Source organism: Notolepis coatsorum (genome assembly GCF_963971535.1).
Source record: "Notolepis coatsorum genome assembly, chromosome: 17".
In the NCBI taxonomy this organism is placed as follows: domain Eukaryota; kingdom Metazoa; phylum Chordata; class Actinopteri; order Aulopiformes; family Paralepididae; genus Notolepis; species Notolepis coatsorum.
Window position 1 is genome coordinate 92,979,265 of NC_140181.1, and position 27,500 is coordinate 93,006,764.

At 45.9% G+C, this 27,500-nt stretch overlaps 1 protein-coding gene across 1 annotated transcript in view; it reads right to left on the bottom strand.

Annotated features, from left to right (window-relative positions):
- Nucleotides 1-27,500, bottom strand: part of LOC311244147 (piezo-type mechanosensitive ion channel component 2) — a 148,247-nt gene that overhangs the window by 111,468 nt on the left and 9,279 nt on the right. Inside the window, 9 exon segments of the mRNA XM_084333555.1 lie at nt 8,368-8,576; nt 11,758-11,890; nt 12,954-12,995; nt 13,823-13,918; nt 14,717-14,885; nt 15,946-16,159; nt 18,018-18,231; nt 18,982-19,141; nt 19,631-19,676. Coding sequence (XP_084189681.1) covers nt 8,368-8,576; nt 11,758-11,890; nt 12,954-12,995; nt 13,823-13,918; nt 14,717-14,885; nt 15,946-16,159; nt 18,018-18,231; nt 18,982-19,141; nt 19,631-19,676 — 1,283 coding nt within the window.

Consider the following 27,500-nt stretch of genomic DNA (forward strand, 5'->3'; position numbering starts at 1 on the left):
GTGGAATTTAAAACGGCACAATTAATGTATAAAGCAAAAAGTCATGCACTTCCAAGAAACATTCAAGAATTGTTCTTTGATAGGGAGGGGGGTTATAATCTGAGGGGAGAACACAATTTAAAAGTGCTAAATGTACGCACTACCATGAGAAGACACTGCATCTCGATATGTGGAGTGAAACTGTGGAACAGTCTAAATGTGGTGCTAAAGCAATGTCCAAACATGAGACAATTCAAACTGATGTATAAGGAAATGATGTTCACAAGGTACAGGGATGAGGAAGGGACTTGATATTCACGGGTGTTTACATTTTTATTTTATTTCTTTCATGTTTTACATATATAGTTTTTGTTTTTTGTTTTGCATATATATATGTTTTTATTTTTTGTGTTTTAAAATAGTACACTCATTTGAGTAGTGGAAAAGGGGTAGGATTAAATAAGTGTATACTTCTTCCTACTCCTTTTCGAACATGTAGATTGAGTTGTGTTTTGCTTTTGTTATTGTTTGTTTGTATTCATTGCATGTTCGAAATAAAGATTTCAAATCAAATCAAGTATAAGTAAGTATATAGGATTATTAGTATACTGTAATTACTTACAAGTATAAGTAAGTTTCAATCTATTTCATGTCTTGTTTTATTATTATATATATATATTATATAATATATATTTCTTATAATATGTTTTAGTTTGTTTGTTTACGTGTCATATTCTCCAGCCAATGACAAAAGCAATTTCTCCCCAGAGTTAATAAATCATTGGATTCTACTGCATTGTAACACTAGGAGTCACTAACCAGCAGTCAACCCTGACTGTTAAAGTTCAGCATTTTTTACCCCTATAGCCCTATTTCCTACTCATTGATTATGCTGTCAAAGGGTAGAGTCCTTTCTCAACACAATGCATCCTGCGCTTCATACTGGATATACCAGCTCCTCCTTAGTTAGCCACAAAACCAATGTAAAGTTAACCTCTTAACAGTCCTGCAAATTTTGCATAAAACACCTGTCGATTGCGTACTGAAAGAAATGTGACACTATTCTGTAACCCTTTGTAGCAGATGCACAAGTCTGGCCTCTTTTTAAAGGAAACACTCCACAATTTTCTTCCACAACAGGAAGAATCACTCTATTGCTATTGTCATAGAGTTACACATAGAGTTTGAACACACTGAAATAAACGTTTTTTTCAAACAGATGCCTGCAGATCCATCTACTCTATAGTTATTAGCTGCTGGGGCCATAGCCTGTAGTCTTACCTAGAACATGTCCAAAGTTGATTAGTGTTTTACAAATTTTTTATGTAATGGTATGTTTAGGCGTTTTTCCAAAAAAAAATCAGGGGAGTCTACCTCTCCTCAGTCCCCTCTCCCCCTCCCCCACTAATCTCTTGTCACATTCACACCACCCCCACCCCTTCTCACCCCATTCTCACAAAAATCAACAACCGATCAGCGCAACAACAGATCAGCGTAACAACAGATTAGCGCAATTTGCGCTCCGGAGAGGGAGGCGTACATTCATTCTCTGACGTACGGTACGCTTTTACCGCTTCTCAGTCTCAGAAAACCAACTCAAGTAAGATGTCATTCTTTTCAGAATTGCATTGGCTGCGGCCGGGTAGTGCAGCGGACTAAGCGTCTGCCTACCACCACAGAGACAGTGGGAGCGAATCCAGCTGTGGTACTTCCGGGTTGGCCGACCGTCCATACTAACACAATTGGCAGTGTTAGCGGGTGGGAAACCCGGCGAGGGTGGGTCCTGGTCGTTGTAAACAGCAACTCCTACAGTTCGGTCGGGGCGCCTGCACAGCAAGGGAAGGATCTAGGAGAGGTAGTGTGACCTTGGCCGCTTCCACACGTTACACTCTCCCAGTGAGAGTCCGCGCTGCCAGGTGAAAAGAAGCTGTGGGCTGTGTACACATGTGTCGGAGGAAGCATGTGATAGTCTCCGCCCTCCCAGACCGACGGTTAGGGGTAGAGTGCGCAATGACCAGGAAGGGGATTGGGAATTGGCATAACGACTAACATTGGGATGGGAGAAAATCAGAAAAAAAAGGAGGAAAAAGATAATAAAAAAATAAATTGCATTGGCTACACAAACAACCAATAATTTTCAGCATCAGTGGTGATTTGTCCGGTCATTGAGAGGCGGTAACTTTTTAGAAACAGTTTGGTCTTATATAACCCGAGATTGGAAGCACGTAAATAGGTCAAGCGGTGTGTCAATCAAACGGCGGTCATTTTAGCTTTCAGCCGATCTGTTGGTTGAGTAGCAATAACACAGTATGACGCCGACGCGCGTTATTTTTTTTCGTAGCCGCAGTTTACGGAGACGCTCTCTGATTGGCCACTGGCGTTTCTGGTCATGTGACATGTGATCCCTATCGTGTGACGCCTGTTTATTTCACCGGTTAAGCTTAGGCACTCTTTCGAAGTAGGTTAAGATTAGAGTTTGTCTTAGAGCAGGGCGATAGAACACCAGCCCTGATTCCAAACTCTAACCTTAACCAACTTCGAAAGAGTCACCTAAGCTTAACCAGTGATAAACTAGGCATTAGCTAGTTTGCATGCTGTTCGATGCGGAAATGGGCAAAGACACAGCTCGTCACACGATTGGGCGCACATGTCACATGACCAGAAACGTCAGTGGCCAATCAGAGAGCGTCTCCGGTTAACCGTCTGTAGTGTGGTAGTGAACGGGTTAACCTTCTGTAGTGTGGTAGTGAAAGGGTTAACCTTCTGTAGTGTGGTAGTGAACGGTTAACGTTAGGTTATGACTATAACCAAGTTCTGTTAGTTAGGGGCGATGCTTGGCATCGCCTTCTGCACTATCTCGCGTACGTGCACGCGTACTGAATAAACCACAAATGTACCTCTAATACCAGTATTAGTCTGACCACACCCCTCATCAGCTTACCTTCATAAGCAGGTGTGTGGTCACCTGCTCTCCTCCTTCCCAAGCTTTCACCACAAGGTGAGGACAAGGGCTGCAGCGGCGTCCGATGCCAAGCATCGCCCCTAACTAACAGAACTTGGTTATAGTCATAACCTAACGTTCTGTATCGTTAGTGGCTTAGCTTGGCATCGCCTTCTGCACAAGGGAGGCCAAGCGGAGCCACTTGGCTGACAAATACACCCCGCTGACAGCCCCCCAAAACCATCAGAACAGGGAGGGCCGAGCCCCCCCGACCCCCCCTAATGGAGGGTAGCCCCCCTATTAGGGACGTCACGGGAGGGCGACGGACCCGACCGCGCGAAGAGGCACTCAAGCAACTCAACGCACAGGGTGAGCAGACCGTGGCTTGACCCACGACTACACACACGCACAACCCGCATGCCACCCGGGAACGAACGGAGGAACAACCTCGTTACTGCCCCCAGAATCACGGGGTCAAGGGCAAACCCAACCCCGTGGCAAGGCCGTAGCAGCGGAGCACGAAGGAAGACCCAGACCCACCAAAAGGACTGGACTCCCTGGAATGGGGGCCCGGAGAAGTCCATGATGCCAGCATCAAGACCCCACCAGGTGGGCACGTAGTGCCCCGCCCCCCACATCGCCAGCGTATTCGGACAAAGGCCCCTCAGTTACTGCACCTGGTATTCCCAGGCGGAACCAACCAGGCCAGTAAGCCGAGCGGGCCCCGTCCCCCCAATAGTACACCGCCTGGCACACTGACCCTGCAGAATAGGCAGTCAGCATGGCCGTAAGCACACAAAAAAGGTTAACCAACGGAAGCAGGCAGCGCACCGGGGAAAAACCAGGCAACAGGCTGTTAACCCTAGCCTGGAGACTGCGGACGAGACAGGCGCCAGAGGGGACAGCTGAACACAGCCGCCCCGGCGGAAGGAGCGTAAGCTGGCGGTGTTGCATGACCAAGCCTCCATTGAACAACCCCCACCCAGAGGGGTCGAGGCAGAGAAGGCTGACACGATTGGCAGACGTCATGAACGTGCAGGGGCACCCTCAACCGGTGAACCCGGGAGTTGACACTGCTCCAACACACCAGGGAATCAACCACCTCGGTGTTACCCAATGCGGTGGTTGTTCCTATAACCCCTCAAGAAAAAACTCCAAAACACACCTGCGGGTACACACCGGCTATACCGCAGTACAAGTGCTTCAGTTTCCAAAAAGGGTTAACCCAGGCCTACGGGTCGCAAACATCACTTCGGACCGGGCCTGGCGGTACGGGAAGCACAGGGTCACCAGAGGAGGTCAAAAAACCACCCCCACAGGCCCCTCTTCGCCATGCGTGAGAGAGGAGCGAAAAACAATGGAGAACCAGCCCCTAAGCACACCGTACCTGGTATTCCCCGGCGGTCTCCCAACCAAGTACTAACCAGGACCAACCTGTGTAGCGGCCGAGATCCGACGAGATCGAGCGCGTACAGAATGGCATGGCTGTAAGCCATGACGACAGTGCTGAGTAAAAACATACCCAACCAGGGTCTCCATAGCGCTTAACCCTGTGACACCCAGACCGACCTGGCATTTTTCCCCCTGAAAAAAGCCCAAGTCCCTCAGGGTACCAGAACAGCAGATCTGCATCCCCGGCGGACAACGGGTTCAACTGATCTGGACCAGCGTGACCAGAACCAGTCCCGTGCCCTAACCACGCCGACATGCCCCAGGAGAAGGGCAGATATGCGTGTTGATCTTAACATGAAAAGAAGGCGCCACCCAGACGTCGGGACGAACCGCGCCTGGTGGCCCACCCCAAGGGCGTGAGACCCCACTACATATGTTCAGATCCATTCCGTCATCATCCCCCAGACATGAACGAGAATCCGTCGACAACCCACCCAGGTCATGGGATGTGGTCGCCGGAAGAGGAAAAACCCCCATCTCAGTTGCTTTATAAAAACGCTGTTTCAACCACAAGCAACTAAGGCGTGCCAGTCAATCGCCTGTTTACAGCGAGCTAGCACTATACGTGCGTCGGGACACACCCCCATCAATGAACAGGCTATTTAGACCTGTCATTGAATCCCCAAGGCGCCCAGGGGAACGACAAGAGGGGTGTGACACTCCCTAACTCCAACACTTCTGGAATAGAAAGAAGGAAGCATCAACAGTATGTATCCCAGTCTACACAGCCGGGGTAAAAAATGTTCACATTTTTACATCCCACCACCCTCCCATAGGAAAGAGACGGGGATCCCCAGAGAGACTTCCCACGCGAGCTGTACAGATTGAAAAGAATATATTGCACCTTGAGCCATGTAAAAAACTGGTTTTAGGGCCTCCGGGGAAGAGGCACCGAACCCATACACACTCAATAAACGAATTGAATCGAATATACATACAATAGAAAAGGACCCTTCTAGAGGGTCCACTCACTTTGACAATCTGAGGAGGAAGGCTCTGTACTCTGATGGAGGCTTCCTCACATGGATCACATGGAAGAAGGAGTCCGAACTCACAGAAGGCCTGAGTAGGCGCTTGGTGAGGAGGAGCCCTGACCACCCCCCCTGAAAACAGATCCATCACATGGACCTGAACAGCACACGGAAGTCCTACCAACAGAGACGCGCACGGTGACGTACTCTATGGCGGGGGAATTCCTGCGGTGCACACGCCCAATATACCAGGCCGTGGGACCAGGAACTCCCTCCCCCCCCCCCCCCCCCCCCCCCCCGTAACGTGCCGAACCGCCACGTGACGGGAACCTTGAAGGACAGGGGGTGTACCCCTGACCGACAGAACAATGGGGAGAGGAAAGGTTACCAGTTCACCCCTTTACGACCCCACACCCATGATACGACGTAACGACAAAAAGAGAATATGACACAGTCATAGTCAGCTCTATGAAGCGTTTCACAGCTCCACACAGCGCACGAGCTAACCTGCTATCTGATTTTTACTAAGGAAAAACACAGAATAGAGAGGGCTCTAAGAACCCCGGTCCAACATACACATGTGCTTCTGTGGCCAGTACAACCCAGTTGTAGGTCACATGACACACACAACCCATCATCATCACAATGAGAGAATACATCATTCTTGATTAGTATCGACCACAGGCCTTGCTAAGCACACGACAGCAACCAAACCAATTTCCCTTTAGGAAATAAGTTTCTCCAGCAGATTTAGCACAACCTCAGCAATCAAGCTGAGAGTTACATCGTATCCCTACCACACAAAAGACACAATTAATGCACAACATGTCTGATAGGAGGTGATAAAGTCCCCAGGGAACCGGGGGGGGAAAAACACAATCCTCCTATTTTACCCTCAATACGGCCAGTTAAAACAGGAAAACCTGTTAATGTGTGAACTCACTGTCCATTGTCATTACAGTCTGAGAAAGAACATTCTTTTACTCACTCGTCACCAAGCATAGCTTCATAGGTTAGTTGCCTTAGTAGTGAGTACACGGTACACATAAACACCATGATGTTTCTCACACAACAACCAGATCAATACATCACGACCTGCACGGAGAAGCTACTGCCAGTGACAAAAACAGCTCACACACAACCCGCAACGTATCTCAAATGCATTGCAACAACACACGTTTTGGGAAAAAACACCGTCATTCACAATACATTTAGCAAGGTAAAACCAGAAGACGTGTTATGAGGGTCTGGCCAACCCCGTACCTGCCCGGAACGCAGATCAGCGAAGTGCAGTCATAAGCCACCGTAGAACACAGCCCTCTTTGTTGACGCAATCCCCGTCTAGGCTCAGGCAGGGTTGACGAACATCCCCTGTCAAGGATGACGTCGTGGTCAAGAGTGTAAAACATGTTAAAAATCAAAGCACGTTCAACAGAATAGCATCAAGCTAACGGCTGCTCCAACCGTTCGGGTGCTATCGCTTCCGCTCGCGAGACGCCGATCTACGACGCACGCGATCAGGAGCGAGCTCCCGGCGGCGCGCGAGAAGCCAAGCTACCCCGCGCCAGGCCACCGACCGGCTAACCGTAAGCTATGAACATGTAAACAATGACATAACACTCACCCAGACAGGCCGCCGTTCTGAACCCTCCTCACTTTTTAAGAGAAAAGAGAAAACAAGACGTCAACACCGCTTCACAACGGTGACATTAACACGTCCGGCGGAATCAGCACAGTACCAACTGGCCTGTATAGCTGACTTTGAACATGAATCTGCCGCTATCGCACATTACATGCACATATCCCCTCGTGAAGGAATACTCTCATTTGGATATGAAAGATGGGGTCTTAACACGGTGACAGAGAGAATCCACTCGTCCAGAACACACAGGGATCACCAGTGTCAATGGTCGCGGCCCACTAGTTAAAACTATAATGGTCGCCAGACCAAGGCCTTCTGTCGCCTAGACGGCTAAACAAAGGACCCTAGCCTGGGGCCGGTTTCCATAAACTTTGTCTAGTAGCCCCCATAGCACTAACAGACAAGTGGAGCCCGCCAGCAAACACTACTCACCCAACCTGGAACGCACCGCTCCTCACAACAGCGGCATGTCCGACAGTTCAGCTGTGGCCTGACAGGTTTCACCCCAACAAACACAGCAAGGAACTGCAGTTGAGAAGCATGCAGCGGCGTGCTCCCAATACGAAAACCGGTGGAGGGTTTGTAGAATGATCAACATCTTCTAGACACTCCAGTACGAAGACAATATCGCCGTATTTTCTCGAAAATAGTGAGAGAGAAAATAAAGATATGATGTCAACGTATCCTTGTTTCCCAAGCTGTTCCTAATCCAATTTCTTCCATCATGGTGTCAAGTGTGGGGATCTACCGAGGCACCTCTTCCTTGTGGTGAAAGCGAGAAGGAGGAGAGCAGGTGACCACACACCTGCTTATGAAGGTAAGCTGATGAGGGGTGTGGTCAGACTAATACTGGTATTAGAGGTACATTTGTGGTTTATTCAGTACGCGTGCACGTACGCGAGATAGTGCAGAAGGCGATGCCAAGCTAAGCCACTAACGATACAGAACCTTCTGTAGTGTGGTAGTGAAAGGGTTAACCCTCTGTAGTGTGGTAGTGAAAGGTTAACCTTCTGTAGTGTGGTAGTGAAAGGTTAACCTTCTGTAGTGTGGTAGTGAAAGGATAACCTTCTGTAGTGTGGTAGTGAACGGTTAACCTTCTGTAGTGTGGTAGTGAAAGGGTTAACCCTCTGTAGTGTGGTAGTGAAAGGATAACCTTCTGTAGTGTGGTAGTGAAAGGGTTAACCTTCTGTAGTGTGGTAGTGAACGGTTAACCTTCTGTAGTGTGGTAGTGAAAGGGTTAACCTTCTGTAGTGTGGTAGTGAAAGGATAACCTTCTGTAGTGTGGTAGTGAAAGGGTTAACCTTCTGTAGTGTGGTAGTGAAAGGGTTAAAGCTCTGTTGGGGTCGACCCTCCACTCCTGTCTAATAACACTGTGTGTTTACCATCATGATGATGAGGGCGCTGACATAGCTGTGTTTCTGCACCAGCCGCCCGAAGACGACCAACCCGCCCGGCCCGGACGCGGGAGGAGACGTTTGCGTAGCGCTCTCCAGCACCTCCTCGCTCTCCAGCACCTCCTCGCTCTCCAGCACCTCCTCGCTCTCCAGCACCTCCTCGCTCCTCTCGTCCATCACTCCCTCTCCCTCCGTGTCTGGAAGAAGAGAGGAAGGGTGAAGAGCAAGAGATCGTCAAAGAGACAAAACGAATACGACCAGGACGGTTGGTCTTCATGACTGGGCCCCCCTCCTCACTCCTCCTCAGTCTTCCTCACTCCTCCTCTCCGTCCTCTCCCTTCTCACTCCTCCTCACTCCTCCTCCCGCTCCTCACTACTCCTCTCCCTCCCCACTCCTCCTCTCCCTCCTCACTCCTCTCACTCCTCCTCTCCCTCCTCACTCCTCTCACTCCTCCTCTCCCTCCTCACTCCTCTCACTCCTCCTCTCCCTCCTCACTCCTCTCACTCCTCCTCTCCCTCTCACTCCTCCCCCTCCTCACTCCTCCTCTCCCTCTCACTCCTCCCCCTCCTCACTCTCCCTCTCACTCCTCCTCTCCCTCCTAACTCCTCCTCTCACTCCTCACTCCTCCTCTCCCTCTCACTCCTCCTCCCCCTCCTCACTCCTCCTCTCCCTCCTTCCCCCCTCTCCCTCTCCCTCCTCATCTCCCTCCTCACTCCTCCCCCTCCTCACTCCTCCTCTCCCTCTCACTCCTCCCCCTCCTCACTCCTCCTCTCCCTCCTTCCCCCCTCTCCCTCTCCCTCCTCCTCTCCCTCTCACTCCTCCTCTCCCTCCTCACTCCTCCCTCTCCTCACTCCTCCTCTCCCTCTCACCCCTCCTCCCCCTCCTCACTCCTCCTCTCCCTCCTTCCCCCCTCTCCCTCTCCCTCCTCCTCTCCCTCTGACTCCTCCTCTCCCTCCTCACTCCTCCCCCTCCTCACTCCTCCTCTCCCTCTCACTCCTCCCCCTCCTCACTCCTCCTCTCCCTCCTAACTCCTCCTCTCCCTCCTCACTCCTCCTCCCCCTCCTCACTCCTCCTCTCCCTCCTTCCCCCCTCTCCCTCTCCCTCCTCCTCTCCCTCTCACTCCTCCTCTCCCTCCTCACTCCTCTCCCTCCTCACTCCTCCTCCCCCTCCAGTCCTCCTCTCTCTCCTCACTCCTCCTCTCCCTCTCACTCCTCATCTCCCTCCTCACTCCTCCTCTCCCTCCTCACTCCTCATCTCCCTCCTCACTCCTCTCCCGCTCACTCCTCCTCTCCCCCTCACTCCTCTCCCTCCTCACTCCTCCTCTCCCTCTCACTCCTCCTCCCTCTCACTCCTCCTCCCCCTCCTCACTCCTCCTCTCCATCTCACTCCTCCTCCCCCCCTCACTCCTCCTCTCCCTCTCCCTCTCACTCCTCCCCCTCCTCACTCCTCCTCTCCCGCTCACTCCTCCTCTCCCTCTCACTCCTCCTCTCCCTCCTCACTCCTCCTCTCCCTCTCATTTCTCCTCTCCCTCCTCACTCCTCCTCTCCCTCTCACACCTCCTCTCCCTCCTCACCCTCTCACTCCTCATCTACCTCCTCACTCCTCCTCTCCCTCTCACTCCGTCACAGGAAGAAGGTTGTAACGAGATTTGAAAAAGAAAAAGAACGAAAGAACGACACAAGAAAGAAGGAAAGAAGGAGTATTAGAACCTGACGATGGGAGAAGAATCTCTATATGATGCTGACAGACCTCCTCGCTCCTCTCCTTCTTCCTCCCTCGCTTTCTGTCACTAGAAGACAGTCATGTCTCACCTCGACTACTACAGATGGTTTACCGGCTGCCGCCACCAAACCACTTCAACTCATACAAAATGCAGCGCTGAAGAGAAGCAGGCTATTCTCAGTCCTCGCTCCACAATGGTGGAACGAACTTCTGAACAGCTGAAACCTGGCCAAACTTCGACTAAAAACACACCTCTTCAAACAATATCTAAAATAATATCTGAAAAAAAAAAAAAAATCCAAACTTTTTACTATTATGTACCCTAATACTACGCTACTATTCTTATACTACTACCTATCTATACACTCAAATTCGACACTCAAGTTTGACACTTCTATTTTTTTTTATCCACTTTTTCTCCTTATTTTCTATTTTTCTCCCATCCCAATTTCGTGTATCCAATTCTCCCCTCCCCTGTCTTGAACGTTGCTCGACTATGCCCCCCACTGGTCGGTTGTAGAGAGGATAGAAGCCTTGCATCACGTGCTCCCTCTGGCACACGAGGAAACAGCCTGTCACATCTTTTTGCCTGCCAGCGCGGACTCTCATTGGCGAGGTGTAACACATGGGAGGCTCACACTACCCTCGCCACTTCCTGTCTCTGCTGTGCAGGCGTCTCCCAACCGACCTGTAGGGGTCGCTGTCCACAACGTCCAATCCCCACCCATCGACTTCCACCAGCTAACTCTGCCAAATGAGCCAGTACGACGGCCGGCCCAAGCCGAAGGCAATGCTGAGACTGGGATTCGATACCGGAGTCTCTTGCATTGGTGACAAGCGCAATCTCCGCTACGCCACCCAGCCGCTCTAAGTTTGACACTTCTAGACAAACAATGCCATTGACCCTTAGATGCCAGAGATGTACCCCTCCTGGTGACATGTTGTTCACAATCTGTAAGTCGCTTTGGATAAAAGCGTCAGCTAAATGACTAAATTGTAAATTGTCAGATTATCAAACTCTTTTCGCCAGATTCAGATGATAAATAAAATGTTTAAGCTTGTAAAGACATGATGACAAGCTAGCAGTGAACACTTGTAAATCTCCTCTGGTCCTACTCAGAACTCTCCCTCCCTCCCTCCCGCTCTGTCTCGCTGAGATGAGATGATGAAAGATAGGCTTAGCTTTACAAGGCAGGGATGGGTTTTCATCTGATTTCAAATAAACAAAGTCTTGGCTTACAGAATATTTTGATTTTATCATCAAATTCAGATGATAAAAAAAATTGACGCTTGTAAGGGCAGCACCGGGCTGTTTCTCCCATCTCCCCTCCTCCCCTCCCCCCTCTCCTTTACTACAGGTGTCCCTGAAACAAAACCATGGATGAATGACATGTTTGTAACACAGCAGGGTCATTACAATAGGCTGAAAATGTTCATATTCTTCTTGTTCGCCCAATAATGTTAACGTCGGGAAACACACACACACACACACACACACACACACACACACACAGACCAACTTTCTTCCATGGTTACTTTAGATAACCGTTTGGTGGAAGAAAACAAGCAAGCTGTAATTTTGTTCAACACACACTAAACTCACGAATAGGAAATGACCCCGGCGTGGAAGTGACTTGTGATCTGAGCAGGCCTACCTTCCGATAGTGAGTCTTTCCCTTCATACTGTGGTGGGGTGTAACAGTTTGTGTATCCCGCTCCTCCTAGCAGGGATCCAAACCCGCTCCCATGAAGATCCTGCCAGGAACTGCCCATCAGTAAGACTGCTGGCTGAGAGGAAAAAGAATAATGCATATAAAATGTAGGGCTCAGGTAAAAATATTGCAAAACGATGGCCGAAGAGCAAAACCTCTTGTCTGCAAAATTATACAGTAAAAAATCGTATCCTTAAAAAATAGCATTCTGCAAGAAAACAGCAGGTTTATTTTTGTTTAAAAAAAATAATAAAGCATTTTTCAGATAGGAGGTTTTGCTCTTCGGCCATCGAAAAATCTATATTGAAACGTTTAATTTCAACGATCCCATTTAGATTTTTTTAATCCCTAGATCAATCTTGTAATCTATGTCTTTTGTCAGTGAATGTGTGAAGATTTTCTGTTAATGTTATTTCCAGTGCACCTAGCGTCCTGCCAACGCCAGGGAGTTCCAACATGGTAGGAAGTAGAGAGATGAGCCAAGAGACAGGTTCAAAACATTGAATGTATTAATATATATTAATAAATTATATAAATCTTTATTTGTCTGAATATACCTGCATATAATCCCTCTATATACTTACTATACACCTGCATATAACCCATATGCTTATATATGATAGGATGTACAATAATATACAGTGTATATATATATTTATTCTCCCCGTATATATATCTATCCACACCACGTCTTTACTTACCTGCACATAATCCTTTTACATATCTGTAGATACTATATCTATATCTGTACATATCCTTCTCTCACTAGTTACGCTGCTGGACAGTATGACTACTACCATACTGTCTTTACACCTGTATCACTGTACATATTAATACTACAACTCTGTACATACATCTGATTAGTACAACACTCATTAGTAGTACTAATTTTTATATTTTGTACCCAGTTTAATAACATGTACATTGTTTCACTTTACTGTTACATTTGCACTCTGGTTGGATGCCAAACTTATTTTCGTTGTACTGTACTTGTGCTGTATAATGACGATACATTTTAATCTAATCTAATATCTAATCTAATCTAATACTGATCCAAACAAATGACAGGTCGACCTTCATCAGACCTCATCATGAAGAGATCAATATATTTATTGTGATAAAGATTTAAAATTACTGACCTCATCCGGTAGATATATTTCATCATCTGTACTGGTCAGAAGCTGCAATAAATAAATAAACAGCATAAAGAACATACAGTAAGAACAACAAGCCTAAACGAAATAAACGTAAGGTAACCAAAGTAAAGTACACTCAATTTACACAATTTCCCCTTGTGGACAGTTATGGTTTTATCGTATCTTAACCCTTTCACTACCACAACACCAAATGGTTAACCCTTTCACTGACACAATACCAGGGGCGTAACTAAGGGCGGGGACATCGGAAAATGTCCCCTGCATGGTTTCAGATTGCAGTTATTGTCCCCCCCACGTTTTTACCGTCCAAAAACAATGTTACATGATAATAAACGGTGACGCGACGCGGCACTTGGACCACATGGAAACACGGCTGCTTGTTCCATCTCTGAGCTCAGGTCTGAAGACCTGAGCCATTGTCATGCAAAGACAGGTAGCCAGGTGATTCACCTGGCGAGGCATACGCTAAGTACCGACCACAGCTGTCTTTGCATAACAACAGCCAAGAGACTGACTCAGTCCTGGTCCTGGACAAGCCCTGGCTCCACGATGACCACCTCTTACAAGAGGCGCCACCGCCTGGGAAAATGCGTATTGCACACCTGGTATTAGAAAAAAAAAATGGTGGGGGGGGGCACCCCCCCCTACGACGTCACTGACCACGCCCCTAATCTGTCCACCCCACCACTAGCAACAAAGTTACGCCACTGCACAATACAGAAGGTTAACCCTTTCACTGCCACACAACAAAGGGTTAACCCTTTCTGTAACCGTCTGTAGTGTGGTAGTGAAAGGTTAACCTTCTGTAGTGTGGTAGTGAAAGGGTTAACTTAAATGTAACTATCCATTACCTCCTGTTTATCTCCTGTGATGTAGATGATCTTGGAGAAGCTGGGAGGTCTCTCTGGGCTTTCAAATGGAGTCTCACCCTCAACAGCCTCAACATCCTAACGACCAAGACACAAGAACCAGGTCAGATGTTATTATGTCAACGCTCACACACAACCTCAATATCGTTACACACACCTCTTTTTCCGTGATGTGGACCCATTTATACAGCAGAACCAACACACAAACACACACACACACGCACACACACACACACACACGCACACACGCACACACACACGCGCACACACACACACACACACACACACACACACACACACACACACACACACACACACACACACACACACACACACACACACACACACACACACACACACACACACACACACACACACACACACACACACACACACACACACACACACACACACACACTTAATATATAATTTATTACCATACCAATATACCATACCAATATAATATTACATTACCCTAAGTTGTACCTCATCCCATTTCTGCATTGTACTGTATATTGTATTGTAACTCAGTTACAAATAAAATTCTACTCTGTGTTGTATATTGTATATATGTATATTGAAAATGTTTGTTTACACTTGTTTACGTACTTTTGACTTTCATTTAAAAGTATTCTGTATTTTTGTATGACAACTAATAAAGAAACTTGAACATTATTATTATTATTATATGATGTACCACACACACACACACACACACACACACACACACACACACACACACACACACACACACACACACACACACACACACACACACACACACACACACACACACACACACACACACACACACACACACACACACACACACACACACACACACACACACACACACACACACACACACACACACACCTCATCTTCAGTGATATGGACCCATTTGTGCAGCAGGGTCACCAGGGTGTAGTAGAGTAGAATCAGAACCAGAGGGTTGATGAAGTCTGGCCAGCTGACACCAGCGTGGAGAGTCAGACTGTAGGGGTCCGAACTATTGGTCCTGATCACCCCTGTCATACCAAACAACCTGGGGGAGAGAGAGGGGGAGAGAGAGAGAGAGAGAGAGAGAGAGAGAGAGAGAGAGAGAGAGAGAGAGAGAGAGAGAGAGAGAGAGAGAGAGAGAGAGAGAGAGAATACATATGTATTATTTCAAAAGAAGAAAGCTTCTAAGGTTGAATGAATGAATGAATGAAAACTTTATTTAACAGATTGCAGAATGGGTACAATACAGTACGGCTCAATACATACAATTGTTAAGGGGATGCAGACCTGAGAAAGACGTTTGTCTTGTTTCCATCAGGGTCCCCCAGGGTTATAAATATGATTACTGTATGTATTTCTTAGCACAGGGGTCTGATAAAACAAAATTAAGAAGTTATGCTATAGCTTTTAACACAAATTAATGGAAGCGTATACAGATTAGCTAGCCTAGCTGTTGGCCAAAAACACCTCTCCTGGAGTTTTAAGCTTGGCTAGCTGATCCCTATCCACTTCCATTCATTTGTGCTAAGCTAGGCTAGCTTACAGCCAGATAGCTTTCTACTGAACACACAGAGAGGAAATTGGTATCTATCTTCTTGTCTGACTCTGGAGAAGACGGTAAATGCATTTCGCATAATGTTGACGTGCTCCTTTAAATTTTCCTTTGATTTTTGAAAAACTGGGCTTTTGAGGTGATGAAATCACTGCGCCCAGGCAGCAGTGGTTTGGCAAAAAATTGCCAGATGATGAGCAGGTTGGCACCTTGCATTGGTTGCCTCCGCCGTCGGTGTGTGAATGTGTGAGTGAATGGGTAAAAATGTGAGGAACAAATTGTAAAGCGCTTTGGATAAAAGCTGCTATATAAATGTGCCATTTACCATTTTACTATTTACCATGCGTGGCACTTGGAAATCATATGACATCTTCTGCAGCACAGGTATGCATTAGCCGGGACTCTACTATTGTGGCTGTTCCCAGGCTGGACACTGTGGCGGCTCCTCACGACTTTCCCCAAGGGGTCCAAATAAAGGAATATCTTATCTTAGACTATTTATTTGTAATATTAGCATAGTAGCGTGTCCCACCTCGGTCCCGGCGGTACCTACCTGGCGTAGACGTCATCGGGCGGGATCAGCTCCTGGGACAGGGGCAGCTGGTAGAGGTAGAGAGAGAAGAGGTGTCCTGCACTGAAGATGGCCATCATCACACACAGGGAGGTGAAGATGAGGAGGCTGATGGACCGACTGAAGACCCACCACCACACCAGAGCCAGGAACACGCCGAAATACACCCCCGACGTCACGGAGGGCAGGGCGATGCCTGGATGGAGAGGTTCGGGACACATCAATAATGCATAGTGGTGCAATGTGTGTGAGTGTGAATAAAAGCCACACACACACCTCCTACTAGGTCTGCATATGGACATAATTGCAATTATTCCGCAGGATATTGCAATAAGCAACCAACATTATCATTTCTATACGTTTTATTTCTCAAGTTTCTGTTTTACTTTTTTGAAGTCTAGATTTAATTTTCATGTTGTTTGAAATGGTTTCAGTGTCAGCGGCCCAGCATTATGACACTCATGTCTTCATATGGCCGACAGTATACAATATTCTATTTGATATAATATTCTATTTCGCTCATCAGGCAGGTCTAGTGGTTTCACTGGGTTCGATTCCCGCTTGGACCAGGTTGCCGGGTTGCCAGGTACCCAGGTGGGGTATCTCCCAGGCCTTTCTGTGTGGAGCTAATGCTGTCGTGTCCCTGACGAAGATGGTCAGAAGGATCACTTGGATTGGTCTTGGCTGCCCTTGGGGGGAAGGACGACGGGATGGGTCAAGCGTAGAGAGGCATTTCATCGGCAACCCAATGCATGTGTGTGTGTGTGGGTGTTCCTGTGTGTCGCCCATCTTACATGTGTGTAACACTTCCTCCGGTCCTGGTCCTGTGGGACCAGGACTCAGACAGTCATATTCACAAGTACCTCCCATTAACAATAACACTCGATCAACATTGCCACCCGGTGGGCTGATGCCAATCTGGCATCAGCTCACACACCAACTCATTGTTATTTATTGTCAGTTGTGTTTGTTGTGTTTATTGTCTGTTGTCTCCACTTTGTTAGTCTTGTGTTCCCCTGTCTGTGGTTTGTAATTATGTTTAGTCTGGTTGGTTATTTGTTATTGTTTTCCAGTGTACTCTGTGTTCTATTGTTTCTGTCTACCACACCTGTGTCTTGTTTGTAAATTACCCTCTGTGTCTTGTCAATTAGTCTGTGTATATAGTCCTGTCTGTCCTGCCCTGCTGGGCGCGATCATTGTTAAATGTTACCTGTGTGTGTTAGTCGTGTATGTACCTTGTGTTGTAGTAAACTGTTCATCGTCACGCTCTGTCTCCGGTCTCATCTATACTCTGCCATCTGGGTCCATCATGCCAAAGAAGCGTAGGACTAATCGTAACACATGTGTGTGTTGCTGCATGACAACTTCTCTTCTTCTTCAAGTGCATTTAAAAGAAAATATTTGAAGATATGCTTATTTGAATCTAGTTAAACCTCAAGTCTCAGAGCAGAGGAAAAACTGAGAAAATCCAATCTAAAGTGTTGCTGCATTTTTAACACCTTGGCAGTCAGGTACTAGGTGTCACAAACTGCCTTTTTTAAAACAATGTTTTTATTTTATTTTTTACTATTTACAGATACTATAACTGTTAGCAGTTAGAGTAAATGTGTTCTTAAACATTCAAACTGTGGGTCCTGGGGGGGAGTGGGGGAGGAAATGTCCAATGTCTCTTGTGGTGTTTGTGATAATATAATTTGTTTTCATTTTTAGGTTCTGTATTTATTATTTGTATTGTTTTAGTTATTCTACTGTTATTCTATTGTCATTATTGTTATTGTTATTATTATTGTCTGGTGTTGTTCTGTTTATTATTATTATTATTATTACTGTATTATGTGCTGTCATGTTTTGTTTTATATATTTTATATTGTATGTAAAAAAAAAAATAAAGAAAATGGGGAAAAACAACAACATTCAAACTGTGATAATATGGAGGGGGGATTGTCAAACCAAAAAAAGAAAGCACTGGGCCCGGTCACATATTGTATATTCTTTCTGATGAAGACGTTCAAATTTCGATTTTCAATATCAATCTGACGTCTAGTCTTCTTTACCTGCCAGGCCCAGCAGCACCGTCACCACCACCTTCCCCGCCGTATTCATGACTGCGGACATCAACAGCCTCAGTCCCGCGGCGAACACGATCAGCTTCTGGACAAACTGAGGAGGTCCGGTCGGGACCACCACTGTGGTTTCATCTGACGAGTCGCAGGACGAGCCCTCCGTATCGGTCTCTCCCTCAGACTCTGACTCTGTGGTCTCGACCTCCTATCGGGACAAAAGAGAACAGAATGTAGGTAGTGGTGAAAGACCATTCTCCCACGTAACGCAGAGAGTTGGAGCGACGTTCCACTGTCAAACATCTCTGCCCAAACAGGAAGTAAACTAACCGGTGCTACCTTTACTCATATTATATTCCTTAACATATTGCATAAAATATATTATATTACTGTTCCCCACATATCTTTTAGTCTCTTTTATAAATAAGAACCGAAAATGAGTTGAAGAAAGAGTCCATGGAAATGATGATGAACGCAGACCTAAAGGTATGGTTTCCTATCGTTTTCTGATAACTACATCACTGCATAACACATACATGTTCAGACAAGATTTATGTTTGGTTATTTGTTGATACTCTGTATAGAGTGATGAATGGGAGAATGAGAGATGTAAGTTGTAAAATGTTTTGACTTGTAAGAAAACTAGAAAAGATATTCATTGAAAAAGTGTGTTTTTTTTAGTCGACGATGGAGAGTTGGGCAGGTTTCAACTGTACTGACTGTGGTGGGAAGTTCATTCCATCACCGTGGAGCGAGGACAGAGAATAGCCTGCTTCATTTCAATGACCCCCCCCAGGAGCCCAGAGAGAGGAGGGGGTCTCAGGTAGCTGGGGTCTGCAGGGTGTGTAGTTAAAGACCATTGACCGGAGATAGGAGGGAGCCGTTCCCCTCGCTGCACTGAAAGCCATGTCAAAAACCTTGAAGCAAAGTTTTAAATACTAACATAATATTTAGTTACCTCAGGGTCAGCAATGGCGATGCAGTTGTCATGGAGATTGATTTGGGGTATGGGGCGAAGCAGCTTCTTCAACAGTCTCAAGACGAAGACAGAAGAGACGCAGAGACCCAAGTCTGGTGCCAGGAGACGCACCACGTTCCCTCCATCCACCGAACTGAACCTGGGCATGCAAGCACACGCACGCACGCACACACACACACACACGCACACACACATGCACGCACACACACACAAATACACGTACATAAACACACAGAAGCAGACAAAAACAATACTAAAACAAACATATAAGTCAGCACTGATGACATACTCATATTAGAAAAAGTTACATACATTCATTTTTGCAGACGTTTAACAACTATTGGACCGTGTATAAACCAGCCATACTGTACTTTATAATGTATAAACTAGCCATACTGTATCTTACAGTGTACTGTACCTTACAATGTATAACCCAGACACACTGTACTTTACAATGTATAACCCAGACACACTGTACTTTACAATGTATAACCCAGCCACACTGTACCTTACAATGTATAACCCAGCCACACTGTACCTTACAATGTATAACCCAGCCACACTGTACCTTACAATGTATAACCCAGACACACTGTACCTTACAATGTATAACCCAGACACACTGTACCTTACAATGCCCAGATGGTACAGGACATCCTCCCAGATGCCACTGACTGTTGAATAAACACAAAGCAAACTATATATTAGGAAACAGGAGCAGATCTGACATATCCAAGTCCAAGGTGATTGATTGATTGATTGAAAATTGTATTAACAGATTGCAGAATGGGTACAATACAGTACGGCTCAATACACACAATTGTTAAGGGGATGCAGACCAGAGAAAGACTTTCGTCTTGTTTACATCAGGGTCCCCCATTTTCAATTAATAATGAATTGTAACTTGTAAGTAAGGGTGTGTCGTATATATATCTTCATAAAGACATCCCTCCTCTTCTAATCCCTACCCCTCCCATTTGTCCCCTCTCCTGTGCCCCCCCCCCCATTTCGACCCATCAAATAGAGCTCCCCCTCCCCGGGTCACACTATAAAGGGCTCCTCCCGACACTATTCAGGCTGCGCACAAATCCTGAGAGCGCATACCCACACGCTCGCAAGTCCACACAGGTAAACAACAAAGCTATCGATCACAATATTTTGTTTGCTATGGCGAAAGTTTCAAGAGACCTGTTTACTTGGACCGATGACGAGGTCATACTGCTGCTTGAAGTCACGCTGGAGTACAAAACCAGCCATTTTTTGGTCTTGAATGTCGACTGGGAGTCCGTCGCCACAAAGTATGCTGATCTGCTCGTTAGATTTTGCAAATTGTATCCATCTCCAGAAGAGGCTACAGCGAGTGGGAAAGAGTTCCCACACAGCCCTCAAGATATCACAAAAGGTATGTTGTAGAGCTAGCGTTAGCTGGAATGTTTGGGCTTGTTGATAAAAAGTGATGCATGTGACTGTGATGATTGTCCAGTGGCTAACGTTATGTACCACTGGGTAGGTGGGTAGCACACTGTGTGTGTATCCTGTTCGTAATATAACAAGTAACGTTAGGTAAATTGAAGAACATGATTATGTGGGTAAATCATTTTAATTGGCACCTTCTGTGATCGGCTCGCAATATGAATATTATGACCTCGAACTAACGTTAGCAACCCTTTGTCTGTGCTGGGGGGGGGGGGGGGTTCAAGTTCAGTTGAGCCCCATCGGAATTTGCTCCCTGTGCTGTTTGATTGGTTGATCGAATGTTATTAAGATTGCAGAATGGGTACAACTAATACAGTATACAGTACTGTTTATGATACAAAATAAGCTGTTTATTTGTTCCTCACATAACCATGTATGTAAACTTTTTTTTCTGGTTTGTGTTCACAGAGAAAGTGACCATCAAGTTGAAGCGCATTCGGAACAAGTACAACAAGGCCTGTGACGATCGGAGGCGAAGGGGCCATGGGCGTGTCATCCTCCAGCACTACGAGCGCTGCCAAGCCATTTGGGCAGGATGTCCAGCAACGGAGGGGCTACCTTACGGTGTGCAGTCCATCATCATCAACGCTAACGCGGGCCCCCCCGGCGACAGCCTGGACGAATCCATGGCAACAACATCGACACAGGGACATGAGGAGAGCCGTGAGGAGAGCAATGGAGTCTCCTCCTCTCCTGAGGTTGTGTTGATGACGGAGCGACGTCATTTACTAAACGCTACCTTGGGTCGCCACAGAAGAGACAAACTCAAGCGAAAGCTGTCCCCCATTGACCAGTATCTGGCCTTACAGCGTGACGACATGGCCTGGAGAAAGCAAGAGAGACTGAAGGACAGAGAGAGGGACAGAGAGAGGGACATAGAGAGGGACAGAGTGGCAGAAGGACACAGACAGAAGGACACGGAGAGGGAGATAGAGAGGGACAGAGTGGCAGAAGGACACAGACAGAAGGACACAGAGACCTCGGAGGCTCTTGTTGCCTCTTGCAACAGGCTCGCCTCCACCTGTTTACAGTTTATGCAGCGCATGTTTGGTCCAGGTTCCATGGTGCCACCACAGGCACCCATAATGCCACTCTCCCCCTACTATGGCCACCAGCCCGTGGAACCACGCTCACCCTTGGTGTCAACCCACAGACCTCGCCAGCCCTCTGGCCTGTTCGTGCCAAGAAGGTCGTTGCTTGCGCCAACAACACGTGGCCAGCACAGCAGAGAACCGGCTTGTGATGATGATGATGACGTGCACTACGCACACCTGTAACAAGAGTGACATGGTGCATTTGGGGTGTTATGTGCAGCATCCTGAGGAAGAGGAGAGCAAAAAGAATGTGTGTTTTTTTTCTTTATTACTTTGCTTATGCCCGAGTTGTGTGATGTTCCGAAGGTAAATGAATAATAAAACAAATGGCTGCAACCATGTCCAGACCTCTTTCTTCCAAAATCAGGTGTAACAAATGTGTGCAAATGCAGTATCACGTTAATAACTGTCCTTTATGACATAAGCATAGAAAATGGCCACTTTTCAAGTTTCTGGAATGTTGGTGCATAGTGAATGCAATCCTTTTATTTGGTATGATCATTTGTGTAAGATGTAAATTGGATGTGGATGCTTGTTGCACTGGTGGGGCACCTGGGTGTGGGCATGCATTTTTTTGTGGTGTAAATAGGTGTCTGCAAAGCCAGACAGTATTGTGTGGCAATATACATATAGCCTATATACATGTAAGATGCATGTGCTATAGAATCTATAGTTTAGATTCATATATAAAGACAGAGGTTGGGTACTTTATTATCTAAAGATGGTAAGTCAAGTGTTGTGTTCATTCATAGATAAAGTGTAAACAATATAATTAGCTGAAAAAAAACAGTATGCCGTCAAGGTCTCAAGTAAAAGAAAATGGCCACTTTTCAAGTAAAGTAGGCAGTGTGACTCTGGTAAAAACAAGATTTGAATATTCAGGAATGTTGGTGCATAGTGAATGCAATCCTTTTATTTAGTATGATAATTTGTGTAAGATGTAAATTGGATGTGGATGCTTGTTGCACTGGTGGGGCACCTGGGTGTGGGCATGCATTCTTTTGTGGTGTAAATAGGTGTCTGCAAAGCCAGACAGTATTGTGTGGCAATATACATATATATACGTGTAAGATGCATGTGCAATCCACTCATAGGCAGCCTTGGGTTATATCATGTAAGCTATTCAACTCCAATATATGCAGGTGCTTAATGCATGTACTTATTCATTATAGTCATATCATATTCCATAATGCATTTTATTCTGCCACACACCTTTCTCCCACACAATCCACTCATAGGCAGCCTTGTGTTTATGGGGTTATATCATGTAAGCTATTAAACTCCAATATATGCAGGTGCTTAATGAATGTACTTATTCATTATAGTCATATCATATTCCATAATGCATTTTATTCTGCCACACACCTTTCTCCCACACAATCCACTCATAGGCCGCCTTGTGTTTATATCATGTAAGTTATTAAACTCCAATATATGCAGGTGCTTAATGCATGTACTTATTCATTATAGTCATATCATATTCCATAATGCATTTTATTCTGCCACACACCTTTCTCCCACACAATCCACTCATAGGCAGCCTTGTGTTTATATCATATAAGCTATTAAACTCCAATATATGCAGGTGCTTAATGCATGTACTTATTCATTATAGTCATATCATTGTCCCGTTCTCCCTGGCCTCATCCAGAACCGGTGCTCCATGTAGGGTCGGTATTGCTGAACCCGGAGAGAGGGATTCTCTTGTACGTGCTGAGCTACTTGGTCGTTCATGTTGACTTATCCAGTGCTGAAAAAATATGGCTGGATCCTGTTCTCTTCCGGTTCTCTACAACGTCGTCACCGGACGTTGGTGAGGGCACGCAGATGTCGGTATCTACTGCGCATGGGCGTTGAGCAACAACGGCTCAGAGCAGATTACATGACACGTTGTCGGCGAGTTTTGGCGAGTATCCAAAACGGAAACACAATTTCAGCGTTGTCAGTAGGGCAACGCGTTATCCTGCCAAAACGGCATTAATATTTAACTAGGACAGCAAACGTAATCATTCAGCAACAAAACAAAAACCCCCAGTGTAACTATGGCCTCAGTCTTCTCTACCTGGGTAATTTTAGCTAATTTCTAACTGTCTTGTATATAATTGACCTATCTGGCTAATAAATCGTATAAACCAGACTCAGTTGACTGAGTACGTTATTCATGATATTCACTATATCCTACAGGTGCAATTAGCACCGTGCAATCCATTCTTTGTGGATCCCGCCCCAAGTGTCCTAGTCGATTCATTGGTCATTAGAGATTGAGAACTACTCAATAATCAGGAATGATACTGTAGGAACAAACATGGAGGAGGCGTCTGTATGTACATACACAAAGACACCAAATTTATCAACAGAAATGACCTGAATCATGCATCAATTGAAACTATGGGTGGAAATCCTATTCGAAAGGGCGAAATCCCTACTGGTTGGCTCAATCTACAGACCGCCAGATCATAGTGGCTTTTATGATACACTTGACGGGTGTTTAGCTGGAGTTGAGGATGTAGACAAAATTCTTATTGGAGACTGGAACACGGATATGCAACGAAAAGATGCACCCGTCTTCAAGTCATTTAGTAGGTTATGTGATCTGCACGGCCTCAGCCAGCTAATCACCCAACCCACCCGGGTATGTGAATCAACACAGACTACCATTGACCTCATTCTGACATCTGACAAGTCCAAGATCTCCAATAAAGGGGTTATAGCATGCAGGTTAAGTGATCATTATATGATATTCTGTACCCGCAAAAAGCTAAAACAAAAGGCTGGCTGCCACAAAACAGTCACATCTAGAGACCTCAAAACCTACTCTAGCGAGACCTTTAAACTTGAACTGGAGAGTCTGGACTGGTCAGATGAACTCAATGGTACACTGGTTGAAGAAACATGGCTTGGTTTCAAAACCAAATTTTCAACAATACTAAACGACATGGCCCCGCTAAGAACCACCAGGGTAAAAAATCGTGCTGAGCCGTGGATGCACTCCGAAATACTAGCCGCTATGAAAACCAAAGACAAAAAATGCTCTGAGTTTCGTAAAAGCCAGTCAAAGCTTACCAAAAGCACGAGCAGTGAACTCCAAGCCCCCGTGACTGAACTCAAACTGGAAAGAAACAGACTAAGAAACGACGTAAACTCCATGATCAAAACTGCAAAAAAGAATTTCATCAATGACAAAACTGAGGAAAACAAAAACAAACCACGTGAACTTTGGAAATTACTCAATAATCAACTAGGCTGCAGTAAAAAACTTAAAACCAGATTCTCAAACATAAACATAAAAACGGACAACACGCTCATCACAGACAAGCTGGATGTAGCCAATTACTTAAACACTTTCTTCACAAACATAGCCACAACACTGGTAAACAAACAAACAAATACCCTCCCACTCAGGGCATTATGGGGTAGAACACATAGTAGCTTACTACAAAAACCTAGGGGTCCACAAGGACGACTTCAAGCTGGAAATGGTAACAACAGATGAGGTACTCAAAAAACTGAGCGCCCTCCAACCTAACAAGGCCACTGGCCATGACAACATCCCCTCCAAATTCCTCAGAGACTCAGCAGCCGCCATCACCCCAGTCATCACACACATAATAAACCTCTCCATAAAACAGGGACACGTCCCCAAGGACTTCAAAATTGCGAGGGTGACCCCTCTGCACAAAAAGGGCAGCAAATTAGACCAAGGCAACTACCGCCCTGTTTCTATTCTCACCTCCATCTCGAAAGTCATGGAAAAAATTTTCTACGAACGGGTCGAAAAGTACCTAGCGGAAAAAAATCTAATCTACGAATTCCAATCTGGCTTCAGAACATCCCACTCCACTGACACATGCCTTCTCTATTTGAACGACCACATCAAACAAGAGGTGGACGTGGGCAAATACTGCGGCATGGTCATGCTGGACCTACAAAAGGCCTTCGACACTGTCAATCACTCCATTCTGATTGACAAGCTAAAAGCAATCGGTTTTGATAGTCTATCAGTGAGCTGGATGCAATCCTACCTTGAGGGGAGGGAACAGATGGTGGAGGTAAACGGTACCCTATCCCCCCCCCTCACAGTGAGCTGTGGTGTTCCACAAGGAAGCATACTAGGACCGCTACTGTTCCTAATTTATGCAAATTACATGTCATCAGCTTGTGACTGCAACTTGTTCCTGTTTGCGGACGACTCAGCCCTGCTGGTCTCTGACAAGAACAAGTTACAGGTTGAAAAAACCCTCAGCTCGGAACTAGGCAAAATCTGCATATGGCTCGCTGATAACAAACTATCATTACACATGGGCAAAACAGAGTCCATTCTCTTCGGCTCAAATAACAAACTCAGCAAGACCGACGGCTTCTCAGTTACAGTGGGTGACAATATTGTCACAAGGAAAGATGAAATTACCTACTTGGGTTCCATCCTAGAGGCTAATCTTTCCTGTGACAAAATGGCATCCAATGTAATAAAAAAAGTCAACCAACGAACTCCTCTCTGGTAAACAAGAATACCCTGAAGACTCTGGCAGGAGCACTCATTCAAGGGTACTACAACTATGCTTGCACCTCATGGTACCAAAGCACCTCAAAGGCGCTAAAAACAAAATTACAAACATCTCAAAACAAACTGGTCAGACTACTGCTTGACCTTACTCCTAGAACCCACCTCACCCCTGCCCACTTTGACAACCTAGGATGGCTTAGAGTAGACGACAGAGTACAGCAACTTGCAATGGGCCTGGTCTACAAGATACACTACACGACCAAGGTACCCATGTACATGTCAAAATACTTCCCAAAGGTCAGTGAATACCACGATCACAACACCAGAGGGAGCTCCACAAATCATGTTAAACCCAGATTCGGCTCAAACAAGGGACTAAACACGTTTCGCAATTATGCCACATCAATGTGGAACGCCCTACCTAAAGCTGTAAAGGAATGTGAATCACTACCCACTTTCAAAACCACTCTCAAAGAACACCTACGGGAGACTGCAATTCGAAACTGGCCCCTGTAAATGTCCTAACCCAACCCCCTCCAATGTACAGTAATTTACCTAATATGGTTTTGTCAATATTCCAATGTACAGTTTTGCTTGTTTGTACAGTGTCCCCCCCCCCCCAACCCCCTCCAATGTACAGTACATTACCTAGTATGGTTGTCAATATTGTACAGTCTTGCTTGTACAGTTGTACAGTGTTTCCCCCCCCCAACCCCCCCTACCCAACCCCCCCCACCCAACCCTACCCAACCTCCTCCAATGTACAGTTTTTACGTCAAATGTATATACTCCCTTTTCTTGACTCTTTTTGTATCACAAACAGTACTGTATTTGCAAATCTGGTATGTCATAAATGTATAGATGTAGCAGTACTGTCTATCTGTATGTCATGTATGTCATATATGTCCTGATGAATTGAAAATGGGGGACCCTGATGTAAACAAGACGAAAGTCTTTCTCTGGTCTGCATCCCCTTAACAATTGTGTGTATTGAGCTGTACTGTATTGTACCCATTCTGCAATCTGTTAATAAAGTTTTCAATCAATCAATCAATCAATCAGCATCTTTGTTGACTCAGGCTGCGGTTACACTAGGGCAAGTTTCGTTTTCAGTTTTCAGTTTCAGTTTCGTTTTTCAGAACGCTACGTAATGGCAGGCAAGTTAGACATCGTTTTGTCTCCTGACCACCGAGTGATGTATATACATGTAGTACAATGCCAAAGCAGTAGGTGGCGATGTAGTTCAAACATGAAGGCCATTTTCAACCAATCAGAAAAGGTTGAATGCGTCACTACACTTCCTCCTAAAAAACAACAAAGTCACCATCTTAAATACCTCGCGTGAGCCATTTAGCCAACGTAGCATTTATTTTTCAGCAAGAAAACAAAGTGCAATAAAAGTGCAATAAACAAAACGGATACAT